The sequence below is a fragment of the Asparagus officinalis genome, chromosome 7, assembly GCF_001876935.1.
Source record: "Asparagus officinalis chromosome 7, Aspof.V1, whole genome shotgun sequence".
NCBI lineage: Eukaryota > Viridiplantae > Streptophyta > Magnoliopsida > Asparagales > Asparagaceae > Asparagus > Asparagus officinalis.
In genome coordinates this window covers 151,106,485-151,129,669 of record NC_033800.1, presented here as the reverse complement: position 1 = coordinate 151,129,669, position 23,185 = coordinate 151,106,485, and the positions used below count along the sequence as shown (strand labels likewise).

At 38.3% G+C, this 23,185-nt stretch overlaps 1 protein-coding gene across 2 annotated transcripts in view; it reads right to left on the bottom strand.

Annotated features, from left to right (window-relative positions):
• The window catches only part of LOC109848438 (peptidyl-prolyl cis-trans isomerase CYP37, chloroplastic), a 17,333-nt gene extending 826 nt beyond the window's left edge, over positions 1–16,507 (bottom strand). Inside the window, exons 1-10 of one of the 2 annotated variants that reach the window (XM_020417926.1) lie at positions 16,101–16,505; positions 15,772–16,008; positions 15,600–15,689; positions 14,961–15,056; positions 13,288–13,395; positions 8,983–9,032; positions 4,697–4,799; positions 4,144–4,197; positions 3,728–3,883; positions 3,512–3,634 (exon numbers count right to left, since the gene is read on the bottom strand). In XM_020417926.1, coding sequence (XP_020273515.1) covers positions 3,512–3,634; positions 3,728–3,883; positions 4,144–4,197; positions 4,697–4,799; positions 8,983–9,032; positions 13,288–13,395; positions 14,961–15,056; positions 15,600–15,689; positions 15,772–16,008; positions 16,101–16,352 — 1,269 coding nt within the window. In that variant the 5' untranslated portion in view covers positions 16,353–16,505. Of the gene's footprint in view, positions 1–3,511; positions 3,635–3,727; positions 3,884–4,143; positions 4,198–4,696; positions 4,800–8,982; positions 9,033–13,287; positions 13,396–14,960; positions 15,057–15,599; positions 15,690–15,771; positions 16,009–16,100 lie in introns of both variants that reach the window. The other variant, XM_020417927.1, reaches the window with a different exon arrangement.

Sequence of the window (23,185 nt, the reverse complement as noted above, 5' to 3'; positions counted from 1 at the left end):
CTCCTCCTTTTTACAAACATTACACATGCAAGGGAATTTTAAAAAAAAAAACTACTCTTGTAAATTAATTAGCAAAATTGACCATATTTTAGTCAATGGATGACAACTAGTCGTTTTGCAAATGTAGTTCTTGGAAACATATAGGACAGCTATTCCAGTATACTTGTGTGTGTTTGCTAATTATACCGTACGAGCAGTTCTGTATAATTCATTTTAACACCAACCAAAGACTTCAGAATTCTAATAGTCTCAATGGCCTGTGAGGCCCATGTCTTTTATGTGATGGGCCCCACAAGGAAGATAGGGCTCACGAGCTTCACAAATGTTTATGCATGGGCCCAACAATGAAAAATTGCCTCCTACCCCTTATCATGAAGAAGAAAACTGACTAGTTACATGGGTAAATGTGATGTAGCCGATATGCTTTAGGGGTTTTACAACAAAAAGCAAAGGCTAGGGGTTAAAAGCAATTGGTGATTCGTTTTTTTTTTTTTTTTAATTCTACTAGACTGAAGCCAATTTTCCCTTTTATGAAAAACCAAGGAAATGTCTCAATAGCTAATTATACAGGGGACTTCCTCTTATGAAATACGGAGGAAATATCTCAATAGCAAATTATACGGGACTAGCAGTCCCCTGTAATTAGCAAACACAACTAATTACACGGGACTGGTAGTCCCCTGCATTTCAAAATTGAAATTTTGCAAAGTGACCAACTTGCAGGTAATTTTGTTGACGTGGCTAGAAAGTGGTCAATTTGATAATTAAATGTTATACACACACACACGAACACACACACATACATGTATATGTACATGTACATCTACATATATATGCATATGTACATATGCATATGTATGTATGTATGTACTATGTATGTATGTGTATAGATATACACACACATATACATACACACACACCAACGTATGTATGTATGTGTGCGTACACACACACACATATACATATATTACACACGCACACACACATGTATAGTGTACGTGCGTTGCACGTAGACATATGTATAGATATTTACAATGCATATAGGGGGAAAGTCTAGAATGAAATGAACTCTTGTCTAATCCCATAAAATAACATAGAAAGCTCTCTAGAAGGCAAATAAATTCTATTTAATGCATTATTCTAAATAATTTTCATTTCCTTCTATCTCCTTGTCATTGAGCATGATTATTACTATTTATAAACTTTCGTAATTACTATTATATACATATAACTGGTTAGTTATCTACTTATTTTATTTAAATATGGAAGTATCTTAAATTATTGCCCATAACCCTCCTCTCTCGTGAACAGTTATACATGTTTTGATTTTGTCAGGTCAGGTTGCATTCCAGCTCATAATGATGCTACCGTTAAAATTACATATCAGTAAAAAATGAGTTTAAAAATTTTTGTTAGCCAAATTTATAATTTACATCAGCAATTCAGTAATTTTCTTTGTAAATCTTTGAAATTTTCCAAATCATGCTAATATTGTGTTGATTTGTAACTTTTCTATTAGTAAATCAATTTCTTTTATATATGATACTTACCTTTAGTTCAATCACTTATTCCATTATTAAATAGCATCCCTAATTCTATAATAAAAAAACATCTTCAGTAGTCGTATATAAGAACCGGTTGCTACTTATGCGTTCAGAGCTCACCATTACTATAATGTGGTTATAGCTCACACATGAATACCTTGTATTTCGAATATCTTGTATCTCGAATACAAAACATATCTACCTGCCCACGAAGTCCATTCTCATTGACAATTTAGTACTTCCCAAACATAATTCAATATGAGACATTAACACATTAAATTTTCTGTCTTACAGATTGAACATATATAATTTGTGCATCGTACAGCTCTACAATTTGGGTGACAACGATAAATTTACCAAGTATTTGGCGTTAACATTAGTCTTTTGTCCCTTGCAGACATCACAAAGAGACCGTCCTCTTCCACTATTGCTCACACATACATACTCTTAACCAAGACAGATAAATAAAAATTATAATGATAAGCAATGATGGGTATAAAAATTTTAGTATGTTGGGCGAAGAGCCTGATAAAATAAAGCACTTTGACCACCATCGGTCAAGGCTCTGTAATATGCAAATTTAAACTTACAGACAATAGAAGCTTGGCGAAAATATCGTAATTTACTTAGAGTGCTTGATTTTGTGCTTAATGCTATCCACCATCTCTGGACCCAAAAACAATAAAACAAATCTGATCCATCTCCCAATTCCCCTCTCATTCAAATGAAATTCAAAGCTTCAGAGATCTTGGTGAAGTGAAGACGCAACTGAAGCTGTCGAACCCTTTATTGATAGCCTTCTTCAATACTTCCACCAAATGATCTCCATTATGTTTGTTAGTCATCAGAAGTAGCTCGTGGGAGAATTTGATTGGTTATTGATGGAGATAATGGGTAAAAAATTAAATGGTACATGGGGAGGGTATGGATAAATGATTAAATAGAACTTCAATAGGTAATTAATGGGGAGGTTATAAATGTGAGGAGGTTATTGGTGAGTGATTATTATTGTTATTTTATGTATACTACTTTTTACCATTTTTTCCCATCATCTAAGCTACTGATAGCATAATGTTAAATACGCTTATTTGCAAGTCATGTATGCATGCAATAACATAATGTTAGATAAGTTATGACTGTGAGGAGGTTAAATTGACTAATCATATTCATTAACTTTTCATGTCTATCTCATTTTCTTTAGACGTTATAAACCTAATGAGTTAAATGCAAACATTTAAGTAAATTTATTTTAATTAATGGGTTATGTATGCATGAATGTGTTGTATGTGTTTTATGTATGCATGTATGTGTTTAATAGGTGCATGTATGTGTTTTGGAAGATATTTTTGAAAGAAATGTTTTAACATGTCAACCCACTTTTATAATAGTATTATTATACACACACATGTATAAATACATATATGTGTGTGTATATATACACATATATGTATATATATAATATATATGTGTGTAGATATATAAGTGTACACACACACACACACACATATATATATATATAGAGAGAGAGAGAAATGGATATGCTTAATACCAAACACAAGTTTTTGTGCTTGGTAGTAAGGTGGCATATTCTCCTCCACTCATTGAAATCAGGGCCCACATTCACATGGGTTGGGGAGTGATTAGGAATTGGAATGAGTGAAGAAATATGGGTATGCTTGGTACCAAGCACAAATTTTATGCTTGGTAGTGAGGTGACACAATCCCCTCCACTCATTTAAATGGGGGACCACATTCACATGGGTTGAGGAATGCATGGGGATATGCAACCATTTGAATGAGTGGAGGAGATTATGCCACATCACTACCAAGCACAACTGCATGGGGATATGTAACCATTTGAATGAGTAGAGGGGATTATGCCACATCACTACCAACAAAAGTTGTGCTTGGTAGTGATGTGTTTCGATATAAATTTAAAAAATGAAAAGGTTAATGTTTTTGCTTACATTTCTCTTATCATAGAGATAGAAGAAGAACTGAGATGGTGAAGAGTACTCTTCAGAGTCCGTGCTATGTGCCATTGCTACGGAACCATAGACAGATAATGGAAGCACAGGCAGCTCTCCATCCTACAAGAGTAGGAAAATGAGAAATTTAAGAAAATTAAGGGTGCCCCATGCAGTTTCCTCAATCAACAAACTAACAGTCACCATTTAACTGACCTGAATGCTAAGAGTAGTTTTGTATAACGGTTCAAATTGTCCAGAAGGCATTACTTCTAGTGGGACACTGTAGCCAGAATTTTCCAGCTTGCTATCCACAAGAACCGCTTGATCTGTGCATTTTAGTCTTGCCCCATCATATGCTCCATCAAGCACCTAAAATATTTCTTTTGTTAATACTTAAGATCCCTTAGAAGAAATTCGACATATGGTTTGAAGAAATTCAACATATGATTTAAAATTTTATTTTACATGAACAAAATGATAAAGATTTCTTTAGAAAATGCGCAATTATGGTTGTGTCATCAGAAGTTTATTAGTGCTTTTCCACTGACGACTCATATTAAGTAGGCAACTGAATCAAACAAAAAACAGAACAAGGAAGCAAAGGGACAAGTCAGATTCAGATACCTTACCAATTTTGCAAAGTTCCCAGTAGTCAATGGAGCAGAGTATCCATCAAGGATAACCTGTGGATTAAACTGACTGCTTAACTCAAACGTGAGGAGAACTGATTGATAATAAATAATTGAGAACTGATCGCAAATGTCACAGTGCACATTTGCATTTAGACTGCCAGTTATTGACATCAGTTTTTCCCTCCAAATGTAATAAGAACAGCAGTTACCTCAACAATGTATATATGCTTTTTTTATCACTACAGCTATATTTCTAATTTCTAAAGTTGGTAGACCAGCGTTTTTTCTTGGACGCACAGGAACAACTTCTTAAACAAAATTGCCTTGATTGTGCATCAAGGAGATCTGGAAGAAGTAAATTAATTCATAGAGAATTGCAAGACATGCAATCCTATTGACCATCAGTTAAACTTCCTGACTACTAGTATGTTATGACTCTTATCGAGATTAAATTTCTCTCAAAATGATGCATTGATTCTTAGTAAACACATGTAGATGCATCTAAAAGGTTGACCGACTTTATTCATACATGACGTGAATTTCCACAAACCTGGATTTTGGCAAGACTTTGCGGCTGCCCTCCAGCTATGGGAAAAAATGCGGTACCAGCATCTTTCTCTATTGTAAATTCAACAGTTCCTCTGCCTGTTAGCCTACCAAATGCAAAAACATAATCCCTCATTTCTTGTTTAGTTATAGTCAATTACCCAAAGAGCCATTACCAAAAATACTAAACTATGAACAAAAGGAAGAAAGTTAACATAAATATAGATATATGCTACCATGGTAGAAACATTTCTAGCTTTATCTTTTTCACACACCAGATTTTTACTGTATATTTTGAATGAGAAGTATAAAAATGTAGATATATAGTTTTTAAAAACAGTACAGATCCATGATACCAATGTCGAGATAAACAATGAAATTTCTCAAAGTATATCCTTCGGTGGCCAAAACATTGAATGATTATTGGCCCTGTTCCTGGAATAATTACTGATATTAGGGACCGATTTAGAGCTACAAGATTCAAAACTGCCTATGTAACTTTTGGAGATAACTTTCAAGGTTTATAAGTTGATCGTTTTCATAGACTATGGTCAAGAAACAATACAATCTGGAAGATATATTTGTCAAAGTGCCATAATAACCTCATCCTAAACAAATATTTTACCCATGACCATTCAGATGTTCTTACGACCAATCACTCACATAGGAACATTTAGGATAAACCCACTTGGGATTTGATACATGCGTTGCTTCCGAAGCATGTGCTCATGTGCATCCCACAAATATGTAACTGCTTCTGTTAAAATCATGGTACTGATTTTGGGATCTATATTCTATGCTATCTCAGTATGACAACAGATAGTTTACCACTAACTTAAGAATATGAACTTTTTAACTATAATTGGAAAGATGTACTTACAATCAAATTGCATTAAGCCAATTTTCTAGGGCTAGGAATGGGATGCTTTCCGTCCTAAGCAAGGGCTGTAGCAAACCAACTGCTAGGGGTGGGCAGCAGGTCGAGCTGGCCCATGCAGGACAGGTAGCGCGATGAGCCAGCTTGTGGCTCGCAACAAGTCAAGTGGGCTGACTTTGGTCGCCTGTTCATCACACTTAATTTTCTTTGCTTTTTTTAATTTTTTAACTATTTATGTTATTGTTTTATAAGTATTGTTAACACTTAAAAATTATGTTTAAATAAGAAACTAACAATCCAATAATTGTAAGAAATAGAAAAATAATTTCATTAATAGTGTTATGAACATGGGGACCTATAATTTTATTAATACTTTTATGAAATTAGCTGTGTTAATCCTTTCAAAATATGCAGCCTTTTAGTTGCCTATGCTCGGATTTCAATTCAACTAGTTCATAAATTACATAGAATCATGTTTATAAAACTATTATCATATTCAAGAAGAACTATATTGTAAAAATTGCAGGCCAGTGGGCCAGCCTATCTACAAGAGACCTAGCTCGCATACTGGGCAGAGCCGCTGAGCGGGTTATTGGCCCATATGGACTAGGGGCCAACCAAGCTCGCCTCGCGACCCACTCAGCTACCGGGCCGAGACCATCCCATCTCACACCAGATCGAGTTGGCTCAGGCCCATACGTGGTTCGAGCAAACAGGCTCGCGAGTTGACCCAGCCCAATGCCCACCCCTACCAACTACTAGTGTCTAGAGTCTGCAAGCGGAGACTTATCATCATGCATAAAGTGGAAACCCTTCTGTCTAGTAATATACTTCGAGGTGCTCAATCTTTGATAGCAGATCGAATTGATTGCAATCTCTGTTAACTAGCTAGCTTACCATATCGCTTAGAAGAATCATACATCAAATCTTATTCTAGAAGGCTAGAACTAGGCTGAGGCAGCTGTTCCTCACAAAAATGGTACGAGTTATCATACATCAATCAATCGTACTCCTAGAATTAGGTGAGACGACTTCTCCTTTACGTTATTCTTTAATATTTCTCATCAATAGTAATGCTCTTTCGTCCTATGCGGTTCCATCCAAGTTCCAAGGATGATACAAGAGAATCCATATACACTACGGCTGGCCAATCTTACGACCACCAATATAATTTTGATTATAATCCTCTAATTTTGTCAAGAACTTAAAATGCTTGATATTTAAAAAGACCGTGCTATGGCATAAAAAAATACCTTGTTATAGCCACAAACAAAGGAAGGCTGGAGGTACTGGATATCTTTTTGGGTTTTTGCGATATTAGTTCCTCAAATCATTCATATTTTGAAATTAGCTATTCCTAATCAGTCTCTAAAAACAAGAACAAAAATTGCATTAGAAGGATTAATTTGAAACAACTTATGAAAAAATTGGGGATGTGAGAGTCCATAGCAGTAGAATGTACTTGGTTATCCCTCCAATTGCTAATTCTCCTATTGATTGAAGGACTAATTTGAAAAAGGCTAAAGTGAAAAAAATTTAAGAATTGGAGGACCTAATTGCAATTTAAATGATTTGAGAGACTAATTTAAAATAGCTTAAGTTTTGAGGGACCTAACAACAATTTAAATAATTTAATGGGACTAATTTTGCAATATGAATGATTTAAGGGACTAATGTAGAAAAAACCCTATCTTTCAATGTGGTACATAATATGGAACCATTGTTTCCTATGTGCTTTAGCCTTTTGTTATTTGAGTGAAGGTTCATACTCTCTCTTGTAAGAGCAGAAACGTGTTCACTTTGCCCCCACAGTTAATGTATCAAATGCGCTCAATTATCTATACAAAGGGGCTGTTTGGTTCATTTCACAACTCCCCCTCCCCATCCCCATCTTCTCACTTATTTTAAATGTAAAAGTATAAAAGATTCAATAAAATATACTATGACATCTATAAATAATTATTGTTATATTTTAAACAGTGTCGGATCCAGGATTTCTAGAAATTGGTGTCACCCTATAATGAATAGTTAAAAAAATTCACAGCTGTCTGGCATGTTAATCAAAAAAATTCCCAACTGTCTTGACAAGTTTTCATAATTTGGAAAAAGAAAAACAAAATCACATCATTTGTAACACTATCAGATACATATTTTTAATATAAGTTACTAAAATCACTAAGCCAATCATCACTCTTTTTTCTTCAACATTGATAATCTCCAATTGTAAAATACCCGCCAATATACATTTTCCTCTAAAAATCCTAAACGCCCCTTTTGTTTTTAAATAGGTTAGGGAGAAATTTTGACCATGGCAGACGATGAGCAATGTGGATTTGAGTTTTAACTTGCGGGGTTAAGGTTTAAACCCATTAAAGAAACAGGCTGGTCAGTTGTAACTGAAAGGTATATATAACAGGAACAGGAAGAGCACTTTAAAACGTTAGATTTGAGGAAATATTCTCTTAGATAAAATGTCATCTAACTATAGAGACCAAATTGTAATAACTCATGATTTTTAAGGGCCCTAGGAGCAATTTCATTGATTTGAGGGATTGATATCAAATTACGAAAGATGTGATAGGCCAATATCTAAACTCCTCTAGTATGTGAGGACCCCTTGGAGGAAGTGGTGTCAAGTGACTACTTCCTCTAAGATGGATCTGCCTATGCTAAAATTATGAAAAGTAATTTAAAAGTAAGGATGTTAAAGTATAAAATATCTCTTAATCCATTAATTCCATAAACAAAAAGTTATAAAAATAATAGTCAGATATGTATTATGCTGAAAATTACAAACTTAATTTAAAATGCTAACTTTGCTATTAGTTCTATTAAAATAAAATCAATATCATTACATTTCTCTTTAACCAAATCAGAAGTTGATTTCGATTTTGAAACTCTTATTATGCCCTGTACATTACTGTCACAATTTTTTCGTGTCACGTGCATTTGCACATGCCAAACTTTCAAGTTCAGATAAATTCAATATTCACGTATGCATCAGTACCGAGCAAAGCCCCATTACGATGTCCCACTCTCCAGTGCCCACCAGAATGTATAAGCCAACCTTAACATTTCTGACTCCAATCCCCAAGCCAGAATGTAACCCAACTTTTGATGCCTTATATATTCATCCATTTATATCTCTATCTGATCTGCATTTTTTTAACCTAGCCAGGAATCAGACCCAAGACCGTCAAAGGCATACTGGAACCTCCCAACCATCCGCATAACCTGTGGCGGGAATCTGATCTCGTTTAAGTAGAAAAATTTTCCAATTTTCATTCTTTCCTATAGGATCATGCAATATGTAGCAAAACAGACCTTCGCCTACCTCTACTGACATACTCATGCATGGATAAGTGCATGTGTTATACAGAAAGGCAAAGAAACAAGGGGGGCAGTCAAGTTACCTTGGGTACTTTAAGTATTGCTCAGGCAATAAAAAGGACAACCCTGGAGCCTGTTACATTATAGAATCATTAGATATCTATAGGGTTCATTCCTTCAGTTTGACATTCTTCTATATATTTGACGTGCAGACTAGTGCTTAGTATTTATGTAGTGTACTCGTGTTGCATTAAGCCTCATATTTATATTAAGGGAAAAATGCTTTCAGCCCCCAAATTCGTAATAAGTATGCTTCCCCCTCCCAAGACTTTTTCAACGCTCTCAAAACCCCCAAATTCATAATAACTATGCACTGAGACCCCAAAATACAAAACCCAAGAATTTTACACAGGTAAAGACTAAAATGCCCATTCTCTTTCTCACCGTGCAATCCCTCTGCTCTCCTTCCCCCACCATTTTTGCCCTAGCCCCCTCCGTCCCTTCCACAACCCTCGTGGCGGCCGAAGCTCCTCTCCGGTCTCGCGCCTCGACCCCTCGTCTCCGTTCGCCGAGATCCGTCATGTCCACTGTCGATCCCAGCACGACCTTCGCTCGACCCCTCGCCTCCGTCCCCAACCCAATCCCTCAGGTCCATCATCCTCGAAAAACCCTACCACGTGCTCTCGAGCTCGTCCAGTCCGGCTCTGGCCGCCTCTCCGACCACGTGCAGGAGGAGCTCGTCCCAAGGCGGCAGAGTACAACAGCAAGAGAGCAGAGCTCGAGAGCGGCTTGCCGCTCAAAGGAGTGATTTGGACGAGCTCAGGGCACGCGACGTGGCACTGCGAAGGCGAGCTTCGTAGCTATTGTTATTTCCATAGCGTGTGTGACCATATTCATCACCCATCAGCATCATTGGTCTTCCCTGTTTATAAGCCACAATGACCAATATTGAAATGTGCAAATGCTCTCGATTAATAGTAAAGTCATGATGACTACAAAATTGCAGCCACGACTAACAGAAGAAGGAAAAAGTGTTTCTTCTATATTTTTCTCTTTCTCAATGGTAGCAAATTACAGAATGTAGACTAAAGTTTTCCACTTTACGGGTTGGTTGTGAAGGTTACGGGTTGGTTGTGAATGATACACATTGGTTGTGAAGGTTACGGTTTGGTTGTGGAGGTTACGTGTTGATTGTTAAGGTTACTGGTTGATTGTGGAGGTTATGGGTTGGTTTGTCGATGTTACGGGTTGATTGTTAAGGTTACGGGTTGATTGTTAAGGTTACACGTTGGTTGTTAAGGTTACAGATTGATTGTTAAGGTTACGGGTTGGTTTGTGGAGGTTACGGGTTGGTTGTGAAGGTTACAGGTTGGTTGTTAATGTTACGGATTGGTTGTTAAGGTTACGGTTTGGTTGTGGAGGTTACGGGTTGGTTGCTAAGCTAACATTAACAATCAACTCCGTAACCTTTTATTCTCCGTGTTTAATAATATAGGATGATTTTGACGAAACTTTATCATCTCTGAGAAGAATCTGAAATGATCACCCTTTCTCTCTTCCAGCTATTCTAGCAAACAAAATGAATTAGCTTGAGGACTACTGAGAAAGAAGAGAAAAATAGATACTCACCTGTCCCCATTGAAAATGGTTTATTTCAGTATCATGTCCGTAGCTATTGTTATTTCCATAGCGTGTGTGACCATATTCATCACCCATCAGCATCATTGGTCTTCCCTGTTTATAAGCCACAATGACCAATATTGAAATGTGCAAATGCTCTCGATTAATAGTAAAGTCATGATGACTACAAAATTGCAGCCACGACTAACAGAAGAAGGAAAAAGTGTTTCTTCTATATTTTTCTCTTTCTCAATGGTAGCAAATTACAGAATGTAGACTAAAGTTTTCCACTTTACGGGTTGGTTGTGAAGGTTACGGGTTGGTTGTGAATGATACACATTGGTTGTGAAGGTTACGGTTTGGTTGTGGAGGTTACGTGTTGATTGTTAAGGTTACTGGTTGATTGTGGAGGTTATGGGTTGGTTTGTCGATGTTACGGGTTGATTGTTAAGGTTACGGGTTGATTGTTAAGGTTACACGTTGGTTGTTAAGGTTACAGATTGATTGTTAAGGTTACGGGTTGGTTTGTGGATGTTACGTATTGGTTGTGGAGGTTACGGGTTGATTGTTAAGGTTATAGATTGATTGTTAAGGTTACGGGTTGGTTTGTGGAGGTTACGGGTTGGTTTGTTGAGGTTACGTGTTAGTTGTGGAGGTTACGGGTTGATTGTTAAAGTTACGCATTGGTTGTTAAGGTTACGGGTTAATTGTGAAGGTTAGGGGTTGGTTGTGAAGGTTACGAGTTAATTATAAAGATTATGTGTTAAGGGTGGACAGAAAACTTGAAAGGAAATTGGGGCGTGGAAGCAATTTCCCCAAAGATATACATTACTCTTTGATCATAATATCTTGAAAACTATAAGCCAAACAAATCACAGCCAATCACTTACCAGGTGCATCAAAAACAAATTAAGCATCAGAGTACGGTGCAATCACTGACATTGTCTGCTATTTTCATCTAACAAATTACAATAGCAACAGTGCTAGGAGCGCTTACAACGTGAATTATACGCCATACAACTTACCAAAAAAAAACGTTGCACGTCTTCCCCACAAATACCATATTAGAAAAGACCGTGTGGGTTCCCGCTGCTGCTTTACTATGTTAGGATATTAATGATAAATGTACAAGTACATAAAGCCTATATTATTAAATACGGAGAATAAAAGGTTACGGAGTTGATTGTTAATGTTAGCTTAGCAACCAACCCGTAACCTCCACAACCAAACCGTAACCTTAACAACCAATCCGTAACATTAACAACCAACCTGTAACCTTCACAACCAACCCGTAACCTCCACAAACCAACCCGTAACCTTAACAATCAATCCGTAAACTTAACAATCAACCTGTAACCTCCACAACCAACACGTAACCTCCACAAACCAACCCGTAACCTCCACAATCAACCCGTAATCTTAACAATCAATTCGTAACTTCCACAACCAATCCGTATCCTTCACAACCAACGCGTATCCTTCACAACCGACCCGATCTTGATTCTTTCCGTTCTTGATTCCTAATTTTACACGAGTAAAATAGAGCCTATAACCCCAAAAAAACCCAAATTAAAGTTGCTGATTATAATAACTGTTCTTCAAAAATAGATCAAACCTCAAATATCAGAAAATTAAAATTAATAAACAAATGAATTGAATATTTTCCCTCAATTTCAAGAAATCCACTCGTGTCGTCTAGGTCAGCCGGGATCCTAAGGACGCGCTCGTCCCCTTTTGGCACTTTACGAATGCTAGCAGGCCCCCTAATGCTCCGTTCACGTCGCTGGATGAAATGTTTGACCGCTTTTGTGAGGGTGGGTACCTGGTTCGATATGGGACCATCAGATGGAATACAAGAAGGAGAGCATGAAAAGGCCCGAGTCCGTGCTCTTTTTGGAGTATGAAGAGATGCAGGAGAGGCCAGAGGAGTGCATGAGGAGGCTCGCGGAATTTCTCAGGCAGCCGTTCACAAGGGAGGAGGAGGAGGACCCCTCAACGGGGAAGTCCACGAAGCCCTCAGAAAGAAACCGCTGCTCGAAGCTCGCCTTCGCAGTGCCACGTCGCATGCCCTGAGCTCGTCCAAATCACTCCTTTGAGCGGCAAGCCGCTCTCGATCTCTACTCTCTTGCTGTTGTACTCTGCCGCCTTGGGACAAGCTCCTCCTGCACGTGGTCGGAGAGGCGGCCGGAGCCGGACTGGACGAGCTCGAGAGCACGTGGTAGGGTTTTTCGAGGATGATGGACCTGAGGGATTGGGTTGGGGACGGAGGCGAGGGGTCGAGCGGAGGTCGTGCTGGGATCGGCGGTGGACATGACGGATCTCGGCGAGCGGAGGCGAGGGGTCGAGGCGCGAGACCGGAGAGGAGCTTCGGCCGCCACGAGGGTTGTGGAAGGGACGGAGGGGGCTAGGGCAAAAATGGTGGGGGAAGGAGAGCAGAGGGATTGCACGGTGAGAAAGAGAATGGGCATTTTAGTCTTTACCTTTGTAAAATTCTTGGGCTTTGTGTTTTGGGGTCTCAGTGCATAGTTATTATGAATTTGGGGGTTTTGAGAGCGTTGAAAAAGTCTTGGGAGGGGGAAGCATACTTATTACGAATTTGGGGGCTGAAAGCATTTTTCCCTTATATTAAATGAATAACTAGGGTTAACCGCTTTACTGCTCCAACAGAGTAATTAAACAAAAACATCAAGCAAACAACGGGAAAAACATGTGACATTCTTTTTTTCATTTCCCTTAATATTGTTACATGAACAAGTTACAAGAGTTACCTGTAACAACTCTATCTCTGCAAGAGTGTCAAGAGATGATGCAAGGCTTACAGACACCTTATCTGGGTCATTCTCTTTTATAGCCTGAATCAAGTTTTGCAGAGCCCCCTGAAATATCATTGTGAATTCATTTATACAAAATATTCATACTGTAGTTTTTAAAGAGAACAAATATTAATACTATATTGCACATAGATGATCAGAAAAGTGGGATAACTTGATTTTTATGCGGAGGCATCATAACTTAACATTGAGACTGCACAAGAAAGGAAATTAGCAGAAAAAATAAAACAAAGACTGCAGTAGGATCCTCAATATCATCTTTTGCAATCAGAAACAAATCTTAAACATTGTTAATAGCATTCAGTGTTTACCAGGACAATCCATGTATAAAATTTTGCCATGTTGGATGCTTGAACATGACATGAAAATTGGATACTTGTGTTCTATGTTCCCTATGTTCCAGTCCTTGCTTACGTAATAAAAAGAGGATATGGTTTTATCAAAAGAGGGCAAACATCTACAAACAAATTATAGGCAAAGACTAGAAAAACATTTTAAAAAAAATGTTTTTAAAATGTTAGTCAATTATTGCAGTCATCCAAACCCATATACTGCTCTTCAACCATGTCAATGTTATGAAATAGATAAACAATTAGTATAAAGGAGCATTTGTTGATACTTTAACCATAGTATCTATAATATACACATGTGCATACATGCACGCTTATGTGTATACACATACATGAATATATTGATCTCCTAGTGTCCTCTTCTTTAAGAGTTAGTGTGTTGCAGTTTAAGACACTAAAAAAACTTCTCCACTAGCGTCCCTATGTCCAAGTAAACTTAGCATCATGTTTAAGATGTTATATTACTTAGCATCATGTATAAGATATTATATTCTCATGAATAATTTCTTTGGATGTATAAGCTACTAGCTTTAGGCTTTGGCATGAAATGGAGTTAGCTGAAATTTGTGCAAAATGGGGGTGATCCCATATTGTTTTCACATAAGTGACCCCAACATAGTTTTTCCTTTCTATCTGAAATGTCATGCCACGTCTAAGCAGAATGGGTGACATAACAAACTTCATCTTCAGCAATGTAAGATCAATCAAAATAGCTCTGAGCTCTCCTTTCTCTCCTTGTTTGATGCAAGTCAATCTTCAGCAATGTAAGATCAATCAAAATAGCTCTGAGCTCTCCTTTCTCTCCTTGTTTGATGCAAGTCATTTAAGCTTCAACACAAATACCCCAAAATAGCTCTGAGCTCTCCTTTCTCTCCTTGTTTGATGCAAGTCATTTAAGCTTCAACACAAATACCCCACTGGAATCAAAACTGGAGCAGAAACAGAAACAACGGAGAAGGACAGAAACTGTGGACACCGGCTATTTAGTTGAGGTCCAAAACTGAAACTAGTTATTAAACCTTGAGTTTAAACCACATGTGTTAACTTACACCTCAAGCAATTAGCTAATGAGTAAATCATCTACTCATTTTCATTTAGGTTGAATTAAGATTGAAATCACATGTTTGGGTTATTGTCTGTTTGCGAATACATAGAATTTCAAGCATTGCTCTATAGACATCCAATGATCTGAGTAACATGAAACTATGAATGTCATCGGACTTCAGCACTAATTAGGTTTTGAAATAGCAGGCTACGTACCTTCCCATCTATTAGAGAAGTATACAGCAGTGAACCCCTTTCCTTAAAATCTTCCGGTACGCTTCCCAGTATGGATTCCTTCTCCTTAATTGCAATCTGAATGCCAATAAATAGGTAAAGTATTGTTAGGATAAGTGATGAACATGGAAATTTAGAAATCTGAGCAGTTAACTTGAATAAATAGGTAAAGTATTGTTAGGATAAGTGATGAACATGGAAATTTAGAAATCTGAGCAGTTAACTTGTGTCAATTTGCATATTTAGCAATAGATAAGTGATGAACATGGAAATTTAGAAATCTGAGCAGTTAACTTGTGTCAATTTGCATATTTAGCAATACAACAAAAAAGAAGCTCCATTACCGCGATCGTCGTATAGATTAAGAGGAAAATGTTGATATTGGGAATATGTCCAAACATTTTCTTGAGGTTTACCAAATGTTAAGAGCAGCATCCCTAACATAGAAAGACGGCGTCATGACTAGCAGATGGCCGCAAATGCACAGGACTAAAAAGGTGTACCCTTATTGGGAGCGATAGATCCCTAACGTTAACGTAGTTTGTGTGTTTATGCTACAAGACGCTTGAAACGAAAACGAAGAAAAGAGACAGGAAGGCGAGCCTTTTTTTTTTCAATTACCTTGAGAGCTTTCTTAACGTTGCCTTCCATTGTACCGTAAGGCTTTCTCTGTGGAATTCTTAACAAATAGGAGATGTCCTCTAGAGAATCCTATGTAATAAGGACTAACAGTAAATATTTGGTTGAAGCGATGCTGAGTGAGGAAGTAGAGTTGTTTAAGCATGCATCACACCTGAATGGCTTTCACGTTAGAATTGGCAGGGATGGCCCTCCTAAGAGCGAGCTCTCCGGTCCTGGGAACCTTCGTGTCGGGGGAGTAAAGCACAGCATTTGCGGCGGAATTGTTTAAAGGGGCGAGAAACTGCGATACGAGGATGGAAGCAATAGCACCTCCTCCAGCAAGCCTCCTTATCAAGTCCAGCAGCATTGGCTGGAGGAGATTATTCTCCTCAGCATCTGAGAATCCCCCCTGTACAGCGCAAGACCAGGAATACATGAGAAGAAGGGTAGAGGAGCAGCGGCACGAAAAATCATATCGCCTTGGCTGGCTGGCTGGCTCACCGGAAAGGGCAAGTGTTTGCGGGAGGTGCGGATTCCGATGCTTCTTTCAGCTGGATGCTGCTGCGCTCGGTTGCGGTAGTACGGCCGACGGCGACAGTAAGTACTCAAGAGAGGCAATAAATAATGCGGAGGAGGAAGGAGAGATCCCCCCGGGTTCTTCTCCTTCTTCCTCAGAAGAAGAAGGGACGGGGAATTGGAGTCGGAGCAGGGCGAATACACGTAGGCAGAGGAGATCAAGGGAGGTGCCGCCATTCTGGGAATTTTGGATTTGATTTGGTTGCTATTTCCAACACACACACTCTCTCTCCTCCCTCTCCTCTCTCCCCCCTACGCTGTACTCTATCCTTTTATCTGCCTCATCTCCTCTCCTCCCTCACTATCCAATCCCGGATTTTTACCCCCATCCGCTCCCCCCGCTCGCTCGCTTATTTCTTCACGGGCCCCGTCTTCCTCCTGATTACTAAATTTCACATAAACCCCATTTAACAATTTTAACCCCAAATATTTGAGGAATGAGGTTTTTTCATCTTCTTCTTTCAGTTTTCACCCAGTGCCTGTGGTCAGCACTGCAGGTAGATCCCAACCATCTTTGTAGTTTTGTATCCTAACAATCAGGATTTTATCAGGTTAGGGGTTTCTTTTTGGAGGATTTTTTTTTAAGACCATTTTAAACATTTGCTTAGCAAAAAATGAACAAAATCTTATTTAATTAGCCAAATTAACCCCTTTTCACCCACGTCTACAGAGTTGAAAGTTGGTTAGATTTGCAAAATATCAACTTTGGACATATACTAGCCATCTGATTTTAGGAGCCAAGTCTCTCCGACTTAAATAGGTACTCTTTTTGTGGGGCCCAATACTATGGGTAATGCAAATATGGATAACTACACATATGCAATAGGAACATAAACCCGGGCATCCATCTAAGAAACGTAAACAACAACTTTAGGATTATCGATTCAGATTTTTTACGTAGGGTCGTCACGCATTTCTTGATCAACAACCGGAGGCCGACCACACGGTGCAATAGGCGAGAAACCCATGCATATCACTTCGTAACTACCGAATAAAGCACGAATTGAACAAAGAAGGAGATGACGGTTATATGAAGGTTTATGGTCCTTCCTCTCATGCACCCATCATAAAAAACCATGTATTTAAATATAAGGGCTTAGCGATAAGATTCTATACTTATTAGAATTATAAATTTATTATCTCTAAGATAAGATATTATCTACCCACTTTTTGGGATGTCTATCTCATAATAATAACCAACATTCTCCCACTTACACAAATGAGTAAATACCATCTGTTGCTTCCTGGACCAACTCCCTAAGTCTTTGGCTCCCTGAGTAAATAAAACTCTCTGAAAATCTCCTTCCTTTTCAAATACATGTCCATACATCATTAATGTAGTGTGGACCATTAAGAACCTACAAGCGGGTAATCTTGCAGCCAGATCATTTAAGGCTGACACAATGATCTCCCTAAAAAACACACAACAAATAGTGTAAGTCTGTAATATCTCATACCCCAAATCTGATCAACCATGTCTGCTCAAGTACTCTCGATCCCTCGAAGAAGTATATAAGAACACCGCAGTCTAGCCTCAATTCATCAAACTCTTAGATCATGTCTTAACATAAATAAGAGTTGGTCAAAAGATGCAATCAGGGAACAAATCAATCCTCCTCTAGCCCTAAATAGTTGAGCATGTTAATCACCCACTGAATATTGTCCCTTATATGCGGTATTATCTCATCGCATTAGTGAACAGCAGCCAAAGTAGCAGGCCCTCGTAATAGCCTTCCTAAATAGCATCGTGTCTCTAAATGTACAGTGATTGCTCTCAACTACTGTTGGTCGTCTATAAGGGCTCACGGTGAGGGAGCAATGATCCATCCCTCGACCTCCTTATATACGATCCTAGCACACATTGCAACGTGCTACGACGTTACTTCTCTCTCCCTAAGACCATACATCTTTAAATGAATATCTTACAGATCAAGTTCCATTACCTCGTAATGATCTTATTAGGCCATACTGCCCTACGATATGCTTGGGATCTCCAAACAAGACCGCACCTCGTGTGCCAAGTCAGACTCCTATACTGGCTGATAGTAAACAAGTAAAGTGGACATAGGTTTTCCACTTTGGTCGCTTCAACGTATAAGTAACCTCATCATGTCCCAGTCAGGGAGACCAATAGAGTGCTCCCATTGTTGTAATACCCACTAATATAATAGTGTTATCATTGCTCTAAATCAAATAACATTCAGCACTCGATCTCAGCTTTAGCAACTGCCACAACTTCAAAGGGAATCTCTTGTGTGATAAGAGCTCCTACCTACACCCGGTGCCCTTTATGTACCATGTACATATCATATTCAAATATACTTCATGCCGTGATAATCAAGCAATAATAAGACAGTAGAAATCCCAGATATGCATAAATAGAAAAAATCAAAAATAAATATAATATCTTATAATGTCGTCATCTGTAACATCCTAAGTGTTTGAGGTCTCAACCAAAAATATGAAACTTTGTCACTAAAAAACGTATCCCCTAAGGTTCAAGTGTTGCACTAGGCTCTCCTCCACTATTCCCTTTATCAATGGATCCTCGATCATCTAACTTGTAGAGATACACACAACTTGACATCTTTCTTCTCTTGGCTCTTAATGAAATAATACCTTATCTAGATTTTATTCAATTTTTTGAACTAAATTTGGTCTATTAAAAAGCCATCAGTCGCCATGCTATCGTAATAGAGAATTATATCATTATTTTCATATCGAGAACTATATCATTCTTTACATATCGAGCTATAGCAATATTCTCCGAGAATCTGCTCAATGAGACTACATTTAGGGCTATTGTGTATACCGTTGCGTTGTTCTCCCCTAATGAAAAGAGGCTATACACTATTGTTTCTTACTACTCCGTGAAATGGCCTTACAATTGAGTTAGAAAATATAATCAGAAGATGACTCGCTCATCCAAATTGTTGGCCAAATCAACATCTAAATATACTATAAATGAGTGTTAATTCTACCATAGCACAATATACAAATGCAATCTGAACAAATATCTGAGGACCCTCCTGACTCATTCCAATGAGTTATACCAGAATTGGACCAATGTCTATCCATCAAGTCTATTGCAAAGGATGTCTTGGGTCTTACAGAAATACATATGACTACCGACTATGCTCCTATAAAGGATAATAAACATTTATTTCTTCTTTGGTTTATAGTTGGGACATAGCTCTAACTTTAGAGCATGACTCTTAACAATTAGAGTCATAGTAGCATTCATGCTGCACCTAGGTAGCAATTGTCATCAACATATAATGATAAGATCTTAAACTCTTATCAGCTCGGTATAAGTAGACATAATTGTCTTGATCGATCATCATAAAACCATAATCCAACATGATCTAATCTAATCGAAGATGCTAAATATTGTTTCAAGTCATAGGTAGAGCTCTTTAACTAGCACCCTGTGCTCAAGTCTAGAGCTCTTTAATTGGCACCCTGTGCTCAAGTCTCTTGACTTTGGAACATATATGTCAATCCACGTAGATCTCCTATTCCAATTCTCCTAGAGAAAAGCTATAACAGCATCTATCTAGAATGCCATTGGGAGTATATTACTATACAGTGATGTCCTTCGTATTAAAAAACGCGGGTGCAACCTACTAACGTGTAATGAACACAATCTTTCACGAACATCTACGTAAGAAGATTGAATGCTACGTTGATGATGTAGCAGTAAAAAGCCAACACAAATGTGATCATCTTACAGACCTGAAGACAATGTTCGACATCATGCGAATGCATCAGCTAAAGATGAATCCGACTAAATAATTCCTCGGAGTATCAAGTGAAAAATTCCTGGGATTCATAGTAACATCCAAGGAAATTTCTCTTGATCCAGAAAAAGTGTGTGTCATCCAAGACATGCCACCTCCAACGAACCTCAAAGAGCTCTGAGGTTTGCAAGACAGATTGGCCTAAATTCGGAGATTCATCTCCAACCTTTCGGGACGCTGCTAACCTTTCTCTAAGCTCATGAAGAAAGGGGTATCCTTCGTTTGGGATGGAGACTGCCAAAAGATATTTTAGGAGATTAAGAGATATCTTACTCAACCGCCCGTTCTTGTCGCCCCGATATCAGGAAAATCATTCATGCTATATGTAAGGTTTATGAATCATTATCTCAGGGTTTTATTAGCCAGAATAATAATCAAGGATAGGAGCAAGCAATCTACTATCTAAGCAGAACCATGATGGGAGTCGAGCATCGCTACAATACAGTAGAAAGAGAATATCTCGCTTTGGTATTTGTTGTCCAAAAGATACGACATTACCTAGTTGGACAAACAATTCATGTCATCTCTAAGGTAAACCATTGAGAGTGCTCATGACGAAACCATCTTCACTAAATTGCCGATTAGCAAAATGGGAAATTTTCTTGTCATAGTATGACATGCAATTCATACCGAGAAGGCTGTTAAAGGTCAAGCTGTAGCAGATTTCCTAGCCGATCATCCGGTACCGGGATCATCTAAGTTGTATGAAGACTTACCCAACGAAATCGCCGAAGCTTGCACAATGCAAGAAGTTACGCAAGTATGGAAATTATTCTTTGATGCCGCATACAGAGCAAACCCTCATGGAGAAATTACCGTGGGATTAGGAGTAGTATTTGTCACGTCCCGCTTCCCCAAATACTAGGGAATCGAAACATGAACAAGCCCGCGATGTATTAGACTGAGGAGAAATAAGTACTAGACCACTTCCGCTCAATCTAATACGCTAAGCGTCAAGCAAATATAAAGCGAAGGCACATGTCACCGATCACAGTAGCGAGAATATGATAAACAACTCAGAACAAAATAATACATATCACAACTGAAACATCATCCCAAACATAATATTTAGGCCACATGCCCTTATACAAAACTATATGAATGAAATGCTGGAAAAATATAAAATACAACGATCCGGCAGAAAATAAAAGTGCTATAAAAGTAAACTAGGGTCATCAACTAACTAAAAGAGGTAACTAAGCTTCGACTTGTTCTTCTGCTCCGTCTGCAAAGCCTTCCTGTGGAGGATCCTCTGGCTCATGTACTACTCCGAACTAAAGCTGTCCGTCCTCTAAATCTGACGTACATCCCGAGAGGAAAGGAGTATGTCAGCGTGCATGACACACGGCAAGATCCCAAAAGGAAGAATAGAAACGGTCGTGCGACCAATGCAATAATGGTAATAACAATGGAAACATGCAACTGAAATACTAATAATCTAAATATAATTTACTATTAGAATAGAATAATCAGAATAAATCCAAGGAAATCAACCAAGTAACAAGTCGATCATGCAGCTACCGATCAGAATAATCATCCAAGCACAGGGTCATACACTAGATGGAATTAATACTTAAAAATCTACAACTCGAGATGTAGTACGTCGGGCGAAATAATCCAAATAAGCAAACCTTCATGTATATACCATATATCTCAAATTGTAGATTATTAAATATTAATCCTAATCTATGTATAAAAAGAAACATAACTGGGCCGTATCTCACAAGAATTCATACATGTAGGCATAAAAAAATTAACTATAGGTTATCGCGCATAGCTCGGGATGAAAAAAAGACGATGAATGTTACTATCCAAGTCAAGGAGGATTATCTGAGTCAAATAAGATCATCCGATATTATATAGAAGCTAAAAAGCACATGAAGTAAGTCGGTGAAGCGTACGAGTCTGTGAAACACGCTAAACGATAAAGGAACAACTCAACAGGATGTTGTGCTTCGCCCACAAAAGGGTGAAGTACCAAGTGTGTCTCAACTATTCCATGAGTGTCTTGACTATGGGAGGTTGTAGAGCTCTTCGTAAGCTTTTCAATGCATCTTGGATCATCTTATTCTGATATCGGACGAGGGAGTTAGAGCTAAAATACACGAGACAATACAAACTGTCTCGGAAGTGCGAGACAGTCGCAACTGTCTCGGAAGCCGAGACAGTCACAACTGTCTCGCACCAAATCTGAAGAATGTCAAAAGATAAAAGTTGTAGATCTCTTCGTCATATTTCCAACGCATCTTGGATCATCTCATTTTGATATCGGACGAGAGATTTAGAGCCAAAATATACGAGATAACACAAACTGTCTCGGAAGTGCGAGACAGTCACAACTGTCTCGGAAGCCGAAACAGTAACAACTGTCTTGCACCAAATCTGAAGAAGGTCAAAAGACAAAAGTTGTATATCTCTTCATCATATTTTCAATGCATCTTGGATCATCTTATTCCGATATCGGATAAGGGAGTTAGAGCTAAAATACACAAGATAATACAAACTATCTCGAAAGTGCGAGACAGTCACAACTGTCTCGGAAGACGAGACAGTCACAACTGTCTCGTACCAAATCTGAAGAAGGTCAAAAGACAAAAATTGTAGATATCTTCGTTATATTTTCAATGCATCTTGGATAATCTCATTCCGATATCAGACGAGAGAGTTAGAGCCAAAATACACAAGATAACACAAACTATCTCGGAAGTGCGAGACAGTCTCAATTGTCTCGGAAGCCGAGACAGTAACAACTGTCTCAGACCAAATCTGAAGAAGGTCAAAAAAACAAAAGTTATAGATCTCTTCATCAGCTTTCTAACACATCTTGGATCATCTCAATCCGATATCGGACGAGGGAGTTAGAGCCAAAATACCTGAGACAACACAAACTGTCTCGAAAGTGCGAGACAGTCACAACTGTCCCGGAAGCCGAGACAGTCACAACTGTCCCGGAAGCCGAGAGAGTCACAACTGTCTCGCAACAAATCTAACGAATGTCAAAAGACAAAAGTTGTAGATTTTTTTGTCAGTTTTCCAACGCATCTTGGATCATTTCATTCCGATATCGGACGAGAGAGTTAGAGCCAAAATACCCGAGACAGTACAAACTGTCTCGGAAGTGCAAGACACACAACCCTGTCTCGACCATAGAGTTGCTTACAACACATTTTTTGACGGTTTTTTGGCTTCATAACTGCTTGAGATCAACCA